General features: G+C 41.0%; 1 protein-coding gene across 1 annotated transcript in view; it reads left to right on the top strand.

Annotated features, from left to right (window-relative positions):
* NALCN (sodium leak channel, non-selective) overlaps nt 1–14,817 on the top strand; it is a gene marked incomplete at both ends in the record, with an annotated part of 325,849 nt that overhangs the window by 290,979 nt on the left and 20,053 nt on the right. Inside the window, 6 exon segments of the mRNA XM_080690305.1 lie at nt 5,064–5,184; nt 5,269–5,367; nt 11,234–11,327; nt 11,848–11,954; nt 12,180–12,254; nt 12,970–13,089. Coding sequence (XP_080546431.1) covers nt 5,064–5,184; nt 5,269–5,367; nt 11,234–11,327; nt 11,848–11,954; nt 12,180–12,254; nt 12,970–13,089 — 616 coding nt within the window.

The raw sequence follows: 14,817 nt of genomic DNA, 5'->3' as shown, positions 1-14,817 counted from the left end.
TAATCCCAGTACTTGGGAGGCTGAGACAAGAGGATCACAGGTTCAGCCCAGCATCAGCAATTTAACAAGACCTTCAGTAATTTAATGAGACCTTGTTTCAAAATAAAAAATAAAATTAGTGTATCGATAGAAAATTTCAGGTATATTAAAGCTAACAGATCACTAAATAATTGCCATTGAAAAGGGGGTTTATTACTCATAGTTTAGAGGGGGAGGCTGCCACACCACAGAGTGCTCTGTGGGGAAGCACTGTGCGTGGTCAGGAGGCTAAGGGAGAGGGAGACAGGGGAAAGCAGTAGTGTGGTTTCCATGGGAACTTCCGGGGGTGGGGGCAGGCAGATAGGACTGGTTGGCTTGAATCATTTAGGCAGCTCTGGGACCCAGGGCCCCCTGGTTGGTGGGTGCCTGGCCCTGGGGTGATCAGGGCAGGTGCATAGTGGTCTAGAGTATGAAAGCTCAGTAAAGGAGGTGGTCCAGAGAGCGACTCTGAGTTGGTTGCTCTGTGTTTAAAAACTACACCCCCAGGAGGAAGACTGCGATCTAATGCTTAAAAGCATCCTAAAACATAGGGACTTCCCAAGATGTCAGAAGAGGAGCTGTAGCACAGTAGAAAGCAATTTTTGGAGAAAAACAAACCTGTCTTGGGTCGCATCCTATGCTATTCAACCTGTCCCATATAACCAGCTAACACGTGGTTTTGAAAATCAAATTTAACTGAAATGCAATATTTAAAGTAAGTCATTATTAGAGGTTTCAAGTTCAGTGGCAGTTTAAAAGCACAAGCAAGTAGAGGGATATCCCTTAAGTATCCTCACCAGTGCTTCTGTCCATCTGTCCAGGGTGTTGTGATTTAGATCTCTGTCTAATCAATGTCAATTAGCCAGGCGTGGTGGTGTGTGCCTATCATCCCAGTACTTGAGAGGCTGAAACAGGAGAATTGCATCAACTTAGTGAGACCCTGTTTCAAAGTAAAGAATAGCTGGGAGTGGTGGTGCATGCTTGTAATTCTAGGACTTGGGAGGCTGAAACAGGAGGATGCAGGTTCATAGCCAGCCTCAGCAGTTTAGTGAGGCCCTCTGTAACTTAGTTGAGACTGAGAGTCTGTTTCAAAATAAAATAGTACTGGGAGTGTAGCTCAGAACTAGAATGACCCTGTGTTCCATCCCCAGTCGTGCAAGCGCACACACACACACACACACACACACACACACCCATAATAAAAAATAAATAAAATAGGGCTGGGGGTGTAGTTCAGAGGTAGAATAACCCTGTGCTCAATCCCCAGTGCCACATACATAAAAAAGCAATGTCAGTGATAACCATGGCCATTTTTACATTTTTTTTCTTTAGCAATCTTATCAAGAGTTAGAAGCTGAAAATGTTTGTAATTTTATATTGGCTAAATTATGATTAAGAAAATACCTTCTATGTGGAAATAGGCCTAGAGGAATGCTTTGGTAATTATAATTAGGACATAAATATGCACTAATTCAGGAGGCTGTCTGGTTTCTATATTCTCTCTTCAGATGAATAAATTCATATTCTTCTGAATCACTCAAACTTGAGATAAAAATTTCCTCAGCAAAAAGGAATAAAAATACCATGTATTATAAATATTGTGTGTTTTATCCTAATTTACTTCTTATTATTTGGGGGAAGTAAGAATTGAACCTGGGGCATTCTACCTCTGAGCTACACCCCTAGCCCACTTAATTTTTCTTTTTAATTTTGAAACAGGATCTCGCTGAGTTTCTGAGGTTTTCACTATGTTGCTGAGGCTGGACTTGAACCTTCTTTCCTCCTGTCTCAGCCTCCCACATACTGGAATTATAGACGTGCATCACCATACCTGGCTTACATGTTTTATTTCTAAGCAGAGATCTGGACAGAGGAAAATGGCATGAATGATAGAAAAAGAAAGTACTCAGTCTCATAATAAACATACTTGTTGAGTGCTTACAGTCCATCAGGTATTAAGCTTGTCACTGACTCTCCATTAATCAGCTATGGCCCTTCCCTTTACCCTGCACCAGCTTGACGTCTAAGGGAGAACAAAAAACACAACAAGAGATCATTTCACTTAATATGATAAGGGCTTTGATGCGACACAATCCATCCCTACTGCTACACTCACCTGAAGCTCATCTCCAGATGTCTTTAGGTTACACTACGATACATTCTTAGGCAGAAGGAGATCAGGTTCTGTAATGTGTAAGGCTCAAATAATTTGAGGAACCAGGGTCTGGAAGGAATTATGTACAAGGGAGGGCTCCCAAGACTTGAATCTCTTGTTTTGGTGCAATAGCTGCCTCTGATCACTACAGGAAGGCAGTTTGACAGAAGCCCTCACCCAGAGTATCACAGTGCAGGCAGGAGGACCTGAGAAGGAGGCATGCTGGTTAATTCTCCCTGTATTTATTATTCACTTATTTACTTTTGCAGTGTTCGGGATTGACCCCAGGACCTCCACATGCTAGGCAAACACTCGGTCTCTGAACTACACCCCCAGCCCACACCGATTAACTATTAAAGGCCAGGGGATAAGGATTAGGCAGGTGAATGAGAGAGGGGCCAGGGCAGGTGGAGAGGAAGGACAAAGCCAAACAGAGGTCCAAGTCGAACAAGCGCTATGGCCGAAGCCCAAGGCAGAAGGAGCCTTGGCGCGCCATGTTCCAGGAAGTGTGAAAAGCTTCTGATTTCTTGAGGCCAGATGGCTGGAATGCGTAAGAAATAAGGCGGATGTCTTTTTGGACAATGTTGTTCCTGCAGTTCTACACCCAAGGGTGGAGGCCAAGCTACCTTCTTCCTGTGCCCCATCCTCCCCAGAGAAGAAGGAGGGCCCTTTGTCACGATCATGGGTGTCCTCGAGCTCCTTCCTCTTGGAGGTAAAAGGCTGACCAAATCATGAGGTCAGAACCGATGCCTTTCTAAATTGGGTGGACAAGATTATACTCTCAAAAAATAATCAGAAAAGATGATATTTAAAGTCTTCCAATGCAAGGAAAGACAACATGTAAAATAATAGAATGGATTATATTTGGAATTTATTGAATTCCTCTCTAGTTATAGGTAAAATTTTAAACTTTCCAATTTTGATAGCTTACACAAAGCATAAATTACATTCTGTATGATTAAATCTGAAAAAGTCTTATTACAATCTGTATGATTGAATCTAAAAAGGTTTTATTTTTAAAATGTGATTTTTGTCAACTGCTTAAGTTTATGGTACTACATTTTGCTTTTCTTCAATATATTTCAACATATTCTAACTTTTACACTGTGGAACATGAAAGTAGTTTAAATTGCTGCAGATTTAGCTGAAAAAGTACTTTTACACAAAGAAAAAGGATGAGTAAGAAAGTTCAACATCAGATCTGAGAACTGGTTCTTTGGTTTAAAAAATTCCTTATTCAAGCAAACCATAGCACCGTTAGAATCCTTACAACTTCTGTCTGCTATAAAAGTCATAAAATTTAATTGACCCCACAAGTTAAGGTTGTTGAGAAAGTCCAAAATAATATATTCATTTCTTCATGCAAAAAGAATATAAATCAAAATTCCAAAATATGAATTTCTAAGTGAAGGTTTTTCACTATATAGAAAAGGTCTCTGCCACTCAGCCTTAAACCCTTAGGAAGGAATCACTTTGTTTTTACTGTATGCTTCTTTTAAGATTCCCATCTGTATAGTAACTAAAAATTACATATAGGGTACATCTCACAATAGTTTAAAAAGTATAAAAGGTGATTGAAAAATGCTGAAGAACCAGATTCCCCCCAAGAGTATTGCCTTTCATAGATTAAATTTTCACAAGTGAACCGCTTAGGGAAAAATGATAAATTATAATATAGATAGGCTCCTCTAGTAGGCCTACTCTAGTCCCCAGTCCAGAGCACGATTCTTCATCAAATTCAGAAAGGGTATTGATCTTCCCTGATTTTCCATTGTGTGGTGGTCTAAATCTTTTTTTTTTTTTCATGTTCTAACTTTTTTTTCTTTGTGTCAGTTTTTTTCTCTTGGTGCATTGTAGACAAACATCTCCATGGGGTACAAGATGGTGGAGGCATGCATGCACACCTCACTCATTTAGCCCTTCCCCAATTCCCACTTCATTTCCTCCCCTCTTCCTCATGTTTGGCTTAGTGATTGAGATATGTTTGTGAATGTACATCATGTACATTAGGGAATAAACAGTATATAATAAAGAGGAGAGGAAAAAAGTATTGAAAGTTTCTTCTATCAGCAAAAACTTAGCTAAAACCCATAACAATGCAAGGAGACAGTGTAGAAGAAAGGTCACTTTTGTAGTTGGGAAGAAAAAGAAATACAAATGTGTCAGGAAAAACAAGAAGACATTCTCTCATTCTTTTCCACGAAGTAAATACGTAACAATGCAGACAGAGTGTTTTAGGAATCCGAATCAACTACAGGTGCAGATAGCAAACTGTGCATTGCTCATCACAAGAAAGGTCGAGTGAGACTGCTCGGAGTTAATGAGAGAAAAAAATCCAACTGGGAGAGGCTGATTTGGAAGCAGGCGCACACAGAAGCAGCCCCTTGCTTCCCAGCAACCTCCCAGTGCATCCCGACTTTACTGCACAAGGCACATGTGATGGCCCAAGGGGAAATAAAGTGACCAAATTCTACTCTTTTTGCAGTTTTTACACCAGTTCAGGGAATTGTAATTTATGCCTTTAGGGCTTTCAATTATAAAATCATTTCAAAATTCACATTCAGGGTCCCATGCCCCTCTGTGCAGATCTATAAAATTGTCCTTCTGGTCCCCAGTGTCACCAGGACATTGCAAAAGGGTCACCAAGCTTCTGAGGATGATCCTAGAATCGCCAAATTTTTTTGTTTTAGATTGAGAACACCATTCCCTAATGAAAACAATAATCAACGATAAAGCATGAATGGACCATTATGACAGCAAATGAAAGCCACGTAGCCTGGCCTCCCTCCCAAACTGTGGATACCTCGCACCCAGGACTGGACAGAGCTGCAGATATTTGCTGCAGAGTGCTCCTCCTTGGAATTTCACAGAACATTCCTCTCCATTGCAGGGCGAATCCTCGGAACTTTAATTTTGACAACGTGGGAAATGCGATGCTGGCGTTGTTTGAAGTTCTCTCCTTGAAAGGCTGGGTAGAAGTGAGGGACGTTATTATTCATCGCGTGGGGCCGGTAAGCGAGCTCATCGAGTCTTCCAAACGCTTCCAGAGCAGCTGGCTTGGCTTTGATGAATAACCGTATTTCTCATTTATGCAGATCCATGGAATCTATATTCATGTTTTTGTGTTCCTGGGCTGCATGATTGGACTGACCCTTTTTGTGGGAGTCGTTATTGCTAATTTTAATGAAAACAAGGTAAGAGCCCTTGGTTTAATACCACAGCCTTTCTTCTTCCCTGGCCCCTCAGTTGGAGTTGATTTCTTGCATTCACAGCATGAAGTCACATTAAACTAATGTGGCTGGTGCAAATAATGGAACTATTTTACAAACTACTTCGCCGCTGCCTTTCAGGCACAATATTGAGAAGTACAATACTCGTGCTAAATTTATCCTTTGGGTAACAGTGTCATTAGTTCTCCTACAACTGAGCAGCACATCCCCTATTGCTCAGATTGAAAGGATGTGCAACAGGTTATTAAAATACAATAGCCAAAAGTCATGGGTTGATCGCAGGTAATATTGCTTTTGCAAAATGTAAATCACATGCTTCTTTGTTACCCAGTATGGTGAGCTCAGAATTTTGATGGGGTGGGGAAGTGCCGTACAAACTTTTAAATTCTACTTCGTAGGGTAAAAAGAAGATTTTCTAATTTCATAAAATTTTTGTTAATACTTCATGAACTCGGGGAACATGCTGAGCTCACAACAGCTCTAAAGATTCACACATGGAAGAATAGCAATATGGCTAGCAGGGCGGCACACGTCTATAATCCCAGTACTTGACAGGCTGAGACAGGAGGACCACAGATTTGAGGTCAGCTTAGCAAGACTTAGCAAGACCCTGTTTCAAAGTAAAAAATAAAAAGGCTGGAAAGTATAGCTCAAAGGTAGAATTCCTCTGGGTTCAACCACCAGTACCTTCCCCCAAAATGTGACTGTAGGAATAGCATTCCATTAGTGCTTCTTGAAGAAGCCCTTATTCTTCGGGATACAACTGATAAGCTTTCTGTTGTGGAAGATCAATCTTGGGAGTCATTAAAATACATGTATTGGGGGTACTTATAATACACTGAGATTTCATGTGTGCTACTTTCAGTTCTCACAACTCTGAAATATGTGGCAGAAGTAAAAGCGATAGCTTGCCTGGAGTTTATAAAGAGTAAAAACTTGGGGCCAAAATTCGGAATTGGTGCCTATTACTGCAGGGCATGTAATTCTTCTTCGAATGCCAGAGCATAAAAACCTCTACTGCAAAGCTAGACTTGCCCACAAAGCCTGGTGCTGTGCAATGTTATTCATGACTAGGGCTGATTTCCATGTGTTCACATCAGAGCTCTGCGGTTTGTGTAGCTACACGTGGGATTGTATCATTCACCATCTCTGTGCGCAAAGTGTAGGGTATCGGTTACTCGGTCAAGCGCCACCTTTGATGTGTGCCTAATGAGTATGTCATTTCATTCAAGTTTTCAAAGGGTGCAACTGAAAAATCTCCCCTTTGGGCCCCAAACTATTCCAACCCACAGGAATGTAAAATCTTATAAGAATGGCAGCCATCATGTGGCCAGCCCCTCTGTTTTACTTCCTGACACATTCATAAATGAGTTCCTCTAAGCCCTATAGTGTGTTCTGTTTAATACCAAGCAGAAAGAGGATGACGAGTCTCTTTAGATGCCTTTGAGCCAGTGGTAGAGCAGAAGAGCGGACTCTGGGAGTTCCAGAATATGCACAGAAGTTAATTGGCCCATTAACAGTAGAGTTTAGATAACTCCGTTTCAGGATATCATACAAGCCTTTGAGCAAGCTGATGATTTGGGGAGAAATGGGTCCAACCACAGCTCACAATTCAGCAATGCAAATGGAACAACATAAAATATTCAATAACTGGAGGCAAATGTATAATTAATTGTAGGTCTCGAACTCTGAGAGACAGCCGCATAAGCAGAATTACCAGGGAGGTCCACATTCAATGGTTAGCTATGTTCTGAAAGGGGCAGAAAGTGATAGCCCGTTAGGGTGTAGAAATATCAGCCCAAATGGGTGCTGAAAAGGGGAAATTAGAGGTCATTTTACCAGACATTACAAACATCATTAGTCAATTGGAGATAGCCATTTCCAAATTATGTGAGCCTTTTAGAACAGATTTTCTTTTCCGCAGGATTCTTAGAAGGTAGCACATGAGCAGCTATATAACAGCATTTATCCTTTTATTATTCCATCATTCACCAAATTTGTTTGAGAACATACTGAGGGGCAGTCACTGATCTGTGCACTGACGACCTAACAAACAAATTCAACATGAAACACATTAGATCTCCACCTTCACGGAACACGTCAACACAGCCATACCCCAGAATAGAGAGTGTGAAATTGGGTTTCTGAATAGAGAGCCAGAAACTGAAAACACAGCAAGCTTTGGGGGCAATGTTTTTAGAATCCAGAATTATGCAGAAATAAGTCTTTAGAAGATGGTAGCCTGTTTAAAAAGCTGAGATCATATGATTTTCTCTGATTTTCCTACCAAGAGACAAGGAATTTAATACACGTGTTTTTGTTGTTGTTGTTGTTGTTGTTGTTGTTGTTGTTGTTGTTTTGGGGGGGTGGTACTGGGGTTCCTGGAAGCCCTTCTACCTCCGAGCTACACTCCCAGACCTATTTTATACTTTTTTATTTTTGGAAACAGGGTCCCTTAAGCTAGCGCGGCTGGCTTGGAACCTGCGCCATCCTCCTGTGTCTGCCTCCCAAGGGCGGGGATTACAAGCGTGCGCCACCACCCCCGGCTAATACACATATTTTGACAAAATAAACTTTCAGAGATTTTTTTACATATTAATGATCAGATGATACCTTCCTATTCATTATTCTTTTAGATTACTTCAGAATTCACTTTTCCAAAATATCTTGGAATATTAGTAAAGCCTATGGTTGTCTAGAGAACAAGCATTTGCTTAAAATTAGTGAGCAAAGTGGTCTATATCATAGGGAAAATCACTTAAAATAAATATTATTGTTAAGAATAAGTGAGGTTATAAAGTAATGACAAAAAGTAGCCTGTCGCCAGAAAGATATCAAGTCTTGCATTTCAGAATACACAAAGCAAACATTAACCAAGTTATAAAAAAGTTAGCAAATCCAAAAATATAATATTAGCATCGTTCTCTACAAAACTTATAAATCAGACAAGAGAAAAGACATGAAATTTCACACAATAAAAATTGTGATGTGATGGAAATTAAAGGACCCCGACCCCAACAATCTGAATATGAATAATTTTCAACTATAAAATATCCCCTAGACGTTCATAAATGTTTATTACTAAAGAGCAAATGATGGACAGAATGTATTCTCTGATCATTAGCAAAACACATTCACAATTTGGTAATATTTAGACAGCCTCATAAATAATTTGAGTTAAAGAAGAAATTCAAATAGAAAATCACAAAACATTTAGAGATAAATCATTTTAAATTATCATATATAAAAATTCATGTGGTACAGATACAACTGATTTGAGAGAAATTCATCACTTTAAGTGAGAAAAATCAAAATGTAAACATTAAAATATCAAATACACAAAACAACAAATTATGGTAACAACGAGTTAAATTCGAAGAGGAAGAAAGTAGCAAAATTTAGAACAGAAATTGATGATCTAGAAGACAAGCTTTTGTAGTTTCAATATGATTCACAGATAACAGAAGCTAGTTCTTTAAGATTAAGTCAAAGACCCTCCAGTAAGGTTAAGAAAAAAAGGTGGAAAATGTAGGTAAACAAACCATAGTCACTAAAATAGTGTCGATGTTATAGTGGTGGGAAATTAGACTTACGGAACAGAAAGCCCCAGGAGGGCCCATGTAAATATAAAACCCAAGCGTGCAGCGACCATGCTCAAGGGCGAGATGTAAGTTCTAAGGAAGTTCTAAGGAAGCAATGATAGTGGCGTTGACCTGCACGGAGCTGGGTGTGGCTAGGCTCTGCAGTCCTGGTACTCGGGAAGCTGAGACAGAAGGATCACAGGTTCCAGGCCAGCTTCACAATTTACTGAGACCCTGAGCAACTTAGTGAGACTCTGTTTCAAAATAAAAGCTAAAATAGGGCTGAGGGTGGAGCTCAGTGGCAGAATGGCCCTGGGCCCAGTATTCAGTACCCTCCCCCACGCACACAAAATTAAGTGTATTTTGAAAAGAAGCTAAACTGGGGTCTTTACCTCACAGCATCCTCTAAAATGATTTCAGAAGGATGATCTAGATATGAAAAGCAGAATTGTAGCCACTTTTAAGCCACATAAGCATTTACTTTGGACTCTAAAGAGTTGTGGATCTGTTGATACTTGCCACAAAGTAAGGTCTATAAGAAAAGACTTATAAATTAGTCTACATTGGCATCAAAATATCTCAATGACAAAAGGCACCATAAGCAAAAAAAAAAAAAAAATACTAGTCAACACTAAGAGAAAACAATGTATTTACAACTCATATACTGGCAAAAGGTCCGTAACGTGAACAATTCAATATGGATTATATGTGATCCATGACATCTAAAGAATTCACATAAAACATTAAAAATATGAAATCATAAAAGTGAACAAAGAATATGGGTGAGCAGTTCACATAGGAAGATAGCAGAATCCCCATTTGTGCACACAAAAATACTTCATCTCATTTGTATTAAAATAGATTTATACATTTTATCCCCAGAAAAGTGACCAGATTTAAATTTCTAATAATGTCAACTATCGGCAAGAATATGAGAAAATAAAAACACACGTATTGCTGGTGGGGTTTTCATTGTTACTGTTGTTATTTGCTTTTGAATAGCCATTTGACAATATCCGATGGACGTAAAGATGCTTATGTTCCTAGATAGCAGCAATTCTTGTAGAGCATCACAACGTGGACTTTCTGGTAGAGGCTTTCTGTGAGACAGCACCACTGGGAGCTTTGATTACAGTCCATAACCCTCCAATGAATAACTCCTGATGCATCTGTGCAGCAGACCACTAAGTGAGCAGTTAAACAAATTAGATCTAGGAAACTAGTTGTGTGGAAAACACACCATTAATCAAGATGAAGACTAAGTAAACATAAAATGGGCCCCACGTTTATCAGTTTAAAAATTCAAAACAAATATATTCTTGCATGTTCGCATACAAAGAAGGCAGAAAATTCTGAAAATTGAGTGAAGAGGATTGACCCTGCTAGGACAGTCATTAGCTCTAGAGAGGAAAGAGAGGATGGAAAGGATTTTGTTGTCTTTTTCCATTTTCTTAAATTATACCTCTGTCATGTATGCTATGACATGTAATTGGTACATCTTAATCAAATGCTTTATTATATAATACAGAACATCTGCCGCCATTTAGTAAGTTATCACAGCACTAATTTCCCCAGGAGGAAAATTCTAGGCCTTTGTACTTCTTAAAAATAGTTTTCTAGCCAGGAGTGGTGGCGCATTCTTGTAATCCCAGTACTTGGGAGGCTGAAACAGGATTGCAGGTTTGTTGCTGAGGTCTCTGCAACTTCATGAGACCCTCAGCAACTTAGAGAGACTCTGTTTCAAAATATAAAATAAAGAATAGGACTGGGGGGGGGGCGTGTTAGTTCAGAGGTAGAATGCCCCTGGTTTCGATCCTCAGTAACACATGCACGCACACACGCACACACACACACACACACACACACACCACAATAGTTTTTCAATTGCACAGATTAGAATGTTCAAAAAGAAAGACAAAATAACCTTCATCCAGAAGCAGCAGTATCGACACTATCATTTTGCCCCCAATGAAATGAAGCTAATCCCTATTACTATCCTTTTTGGAAAATGTAGTCATATAAAAAACCCTCGTGACATTTTCCCAAACCTGACTGTTATACATCAAAATACAGACGGATCTGAACATGGGGCCGTCATTTGGGGGACTCCTCTTGACCAATTGAGAATTCAGACTGTGTTTCTCTACCCGCCCTGGAGGCTGAAGGACGTCTTTAGTCTTTATTGTGAGCCCTCACATCCGCCCTGTACCGTTCTCTGCCTCTCCCCGCCGCTGTCTTTGTTTGTCTAGGGGACGGCTTTGCTGACCGTAGATCAGAGGCGATGGGAAGACCTCAAGAGCAGACTGAAGATCGCGCAGCCTCTTCATCTCCCACCTCGCCCGGGTATCAAAGATCCTCTGATTTTATTCATGTTGGGCACGAATGTTCCTTATCCCCCAGGAGCCTCAAATTTAAATTAAAATAATAATTGTGAGGCCACTAGGAGGTTGTGCATAAGTTAATATAGAAACAGGCTCCAAACTACAGATCTCTCCATAAGGCTATTAAAATCAACTACCCGAAGGCTGTGCTTCAGTGCTCTCTGAACAAGCCCTGATTTTAAAAAAAAAATGAATTCTTAAATAAAATATATTTGTGCCTGCCTTTTAAAAATGTGAGTGAAATGTATTAAGCGGACAGAAATTGAATGACGCGCTTTTTCTTCCTATGTGGATGGGTGTCACGCACTGTTGCTGTAAATATTCAGAGCCAGCCATTTCTGTTCCGCAAAACACTTCACAATAGATGGAACTGGAGGGGGAAATGTAATGGGTTTTAGGATGAGCATTAGAGAAAATGAAAAACAAGAGAGTAAAAATGTGACCCATGTCTAAAGCGCCCTCGCCTAAACTTTCTCTTCCAGATAACGATGGCTTCAGAGCTAAAATGTATGACATAACCCAGCATCCATTTTTTAAGAGGACAATTGCGTTACTTGTCCTGGCCCAATCCGTGTTGCTCTCTGTCAAGGTACTTCATTGTGCCCTGGGACCCTAGGACTGAGTTTTGTAATCACCGGTACATCTGGCAATACCACCAGCTGCTATAGACAGCCATTGCCAGTTTATGTCCTCCAGTAAAAAGTTAGAGTCATGGCCATGGTTCTTTAATATAGGGACACGTGTATGTCTGGTGGACTTGGGGGCGTGTGTGTCTGGTGGGCGTGGCGATGACTGCGTGCTCTTCCTGTTACAGTGGGACGTCGAGGACCCTGTGACAGTCCCTTTGGCGACAATGTCGGTTGTTTTTACCTTCATCTTTGTCCTGGAGGTACAGTAACCAATCAGCTGGCTCTGGGGAGGCCCTGTACGGGTTTAATGTAAATCAGTAACCCCCTTTGAGGGCACTAACTTTCAACCCTGAGTCACATTGTCTTTGAAGCCTTTGGAAGGGGGACAGAGGACAGGAGGAGCATGCTCTGAACATGATTTATTCTTGGGTTATTCTGCTTAACTCAAAGACTTTATCACTATCGTTTATCCTAACTGAGGAGACTCTGCTGCTGACTGTCGGGTCTGCATGTTGGCCTGTCTAGTTATGTGAGTTCAGGTATTTAGAGCCAACTGCACAAGGCACCGTAATTCAGGGATTCGAATTTCAGTGTGGAGACAAAGCAAACCTTCGGCCTGGCCAAGATGATTCGAATATGTGGTCCATGTAATATTGCTTTCCAGAGCAATCTTCTTGGAAATATAAGCAGCTTCTCCTTGCTGGCTGATATTTCTGAAAAAAGTTATGGCCTTTTACTTAAGGAAAAAACCCATCCTGCTATCAGAGCTGTCATAAAGCAAGGCAAAAGGAGTATGGTGAATATAGATTTGTAACCTAAGACTTAGCTGTAAAAATAAATTCATAAATCTTGGTAGTAAACTCTCCGTTTACTAAATCTTTTTTAAAATTATATAATAAGCCTCAAATCAATACATCTAAATGTGTGCTGAACATCCACCCTCTCCTTAGTCTTTTCATTTTCATTTTTCCCCAGGTTACGATGAAGATCATAGCCATGTCTCCGGCGGGCTTCTGGCAGAGCAGAAGGAATCGCTACGATCTGCTGGTGACGTCCCTCGGGGTGGTGTGGGTGGTGCTCCACTTCGCCCTCCTGGTAGGTGCAGCATCAGACTTCGACTTGATACTTTAGTTCGGCTTAGTGCGGGCCTGTTTCCAGTCTCATTTCATTCCACATCAGCCACTCTCAGGTGTTAAATTAACCTCCCAAAAGCCCACTGTGGATGATGACCAGCAAGCAGGCTTAGTTGCACACACAGACACGTGTGTGGATGTATGCACACACCCCTGTTCTTCAAGAAGGCAGAACTTGGCCTTTTAAAGACCTGGAGTGTGGAAGAGCCAGAGAGAAGGACCAAAAGGATCTCCTTTCTTACCCCTTCATTTTACCAAATGTTAAAAGAAGAAGCAAGAGAAAATAGAAGCAAAAACTAAGGCATCTGTCTCAATTCACAGGACAGGCGGTGTCAGAGGACTCAGGCCCCGCATTCTGGGCTTAGGAATGATGTCACCTTACCTGATTATACTCAGTACTGATGACATAATGCACGAGAACCCCCGCTGCCTTATTCTCTCTCAGACAACTAGTTACTGTTTCTCTAAAGCACGCCATCCTCATTTCTACTCCTACACGCTCACTCCTCGGCCTAGAAGGCCTCCACATTCCATCCATCTGAGGTACAGTTCGAAATCCATAGCTATGACTGTACTCAACCTTAACCTAGAACAGCGTGGTCTTTTGCGAATATAAGGCAACCAGAGAGGTCATTTAAATTGTTCCGGGAGAAATTTTCAAAGGACAATAGTTCAATATTATCTAACCTTCTCAAATCCAATATTATTATCTGACATGTAAGACACACAACAAAATTATTAATAAGTTACATCCTTTTTTGGAATGAAGTCCACAAGTGTGCATGTTACACTCAGGGCACACCCTCCTTTGGGCAGGCCACTTTTCCCGCGTGCAGTGCCATGCATGGCTAGTGGTTCCCATACTGGGTAGCAAGGACCTGGGTCCTAGTCTTGTCTCCGCCATTTCCCAGGCTTGGTCAAGTTACTTTCCTGGTGATCCTTTGTCCCTGCTCTGAACTGAAGGCATAGCCTTGTAATCCATTTATTGCATGTGGTATTATGGCAATCTTATGAGATCACATACATGAACTTCTGCAAACTACAAAGATCAATATAAAGACCTTTGTCTTTGTTGGTCTTCCATGACTCCAGGCAAGAGTCATATTTTCAGTTTTTCCTATTCTCCCAGCCTCTGTAATCTTAGAGGCATGCCAAAAAAGACCCACAACACATAGAATCCATTTACCTATCAGGAAGGGCTTGTTATTGTATGAAATCTGTGTGCCCAAGTCAGTGACAACAGTTAACACTGGGGGCGGCTTGAGCTCCCAGTTGCCTGGATTCATTTTTTGGTTCCAAACAATACATGATTTTGAGCACAAATATATGTAAGGCACTGGATTAGAATTGAGAAGAATGAACAAAACAAAGATGGTTACTGCTCTCCTAAGTTATACAACCTAGACAGCTGGACAGACACTCACTGCGTGCTCCCAAACTAATGAGTAATACTGCAGGGGAGGAGAGGAGAGCCCCAGGTCCTGTGACAACTTAAGGAGTGGGAGGTGGTTTTGTCAGAGAGGGCCTGGAAGACATCCATGAGGGAGTGGAGATCGGGTCCACTGCAGAATGCGGTGGGAACATTTCGGGCGACTGTCCCAGTGACAGAAGGAGGCAGGAGCTAGAAGAAGGAAAGACTGGCCGTGTGGCTGGAGCGGAGGGAGCAAGGTCATCACAGAACCAGATTTTG

The sequence above is a fragment of the Muscardinus avellanarius genome (genome assembly GCF_963383645.1).
Source record: "Muscardinus avellanarius genome assembly, chromosome: 2".
In the NCBI taxonomy this organism is placed as follows: domain Eukaryota; kingdom Metazoa; phylum Chordata; class Mammalia; order Rodentia; family Gliridae; genus Muscardinus; species Muscardinus avellanarius.
The sequence above is the reverse complement of the archived record's forward strand: the minus strand, read 5'-3'. Positions and strand labels throughout refer to the sequence as shown.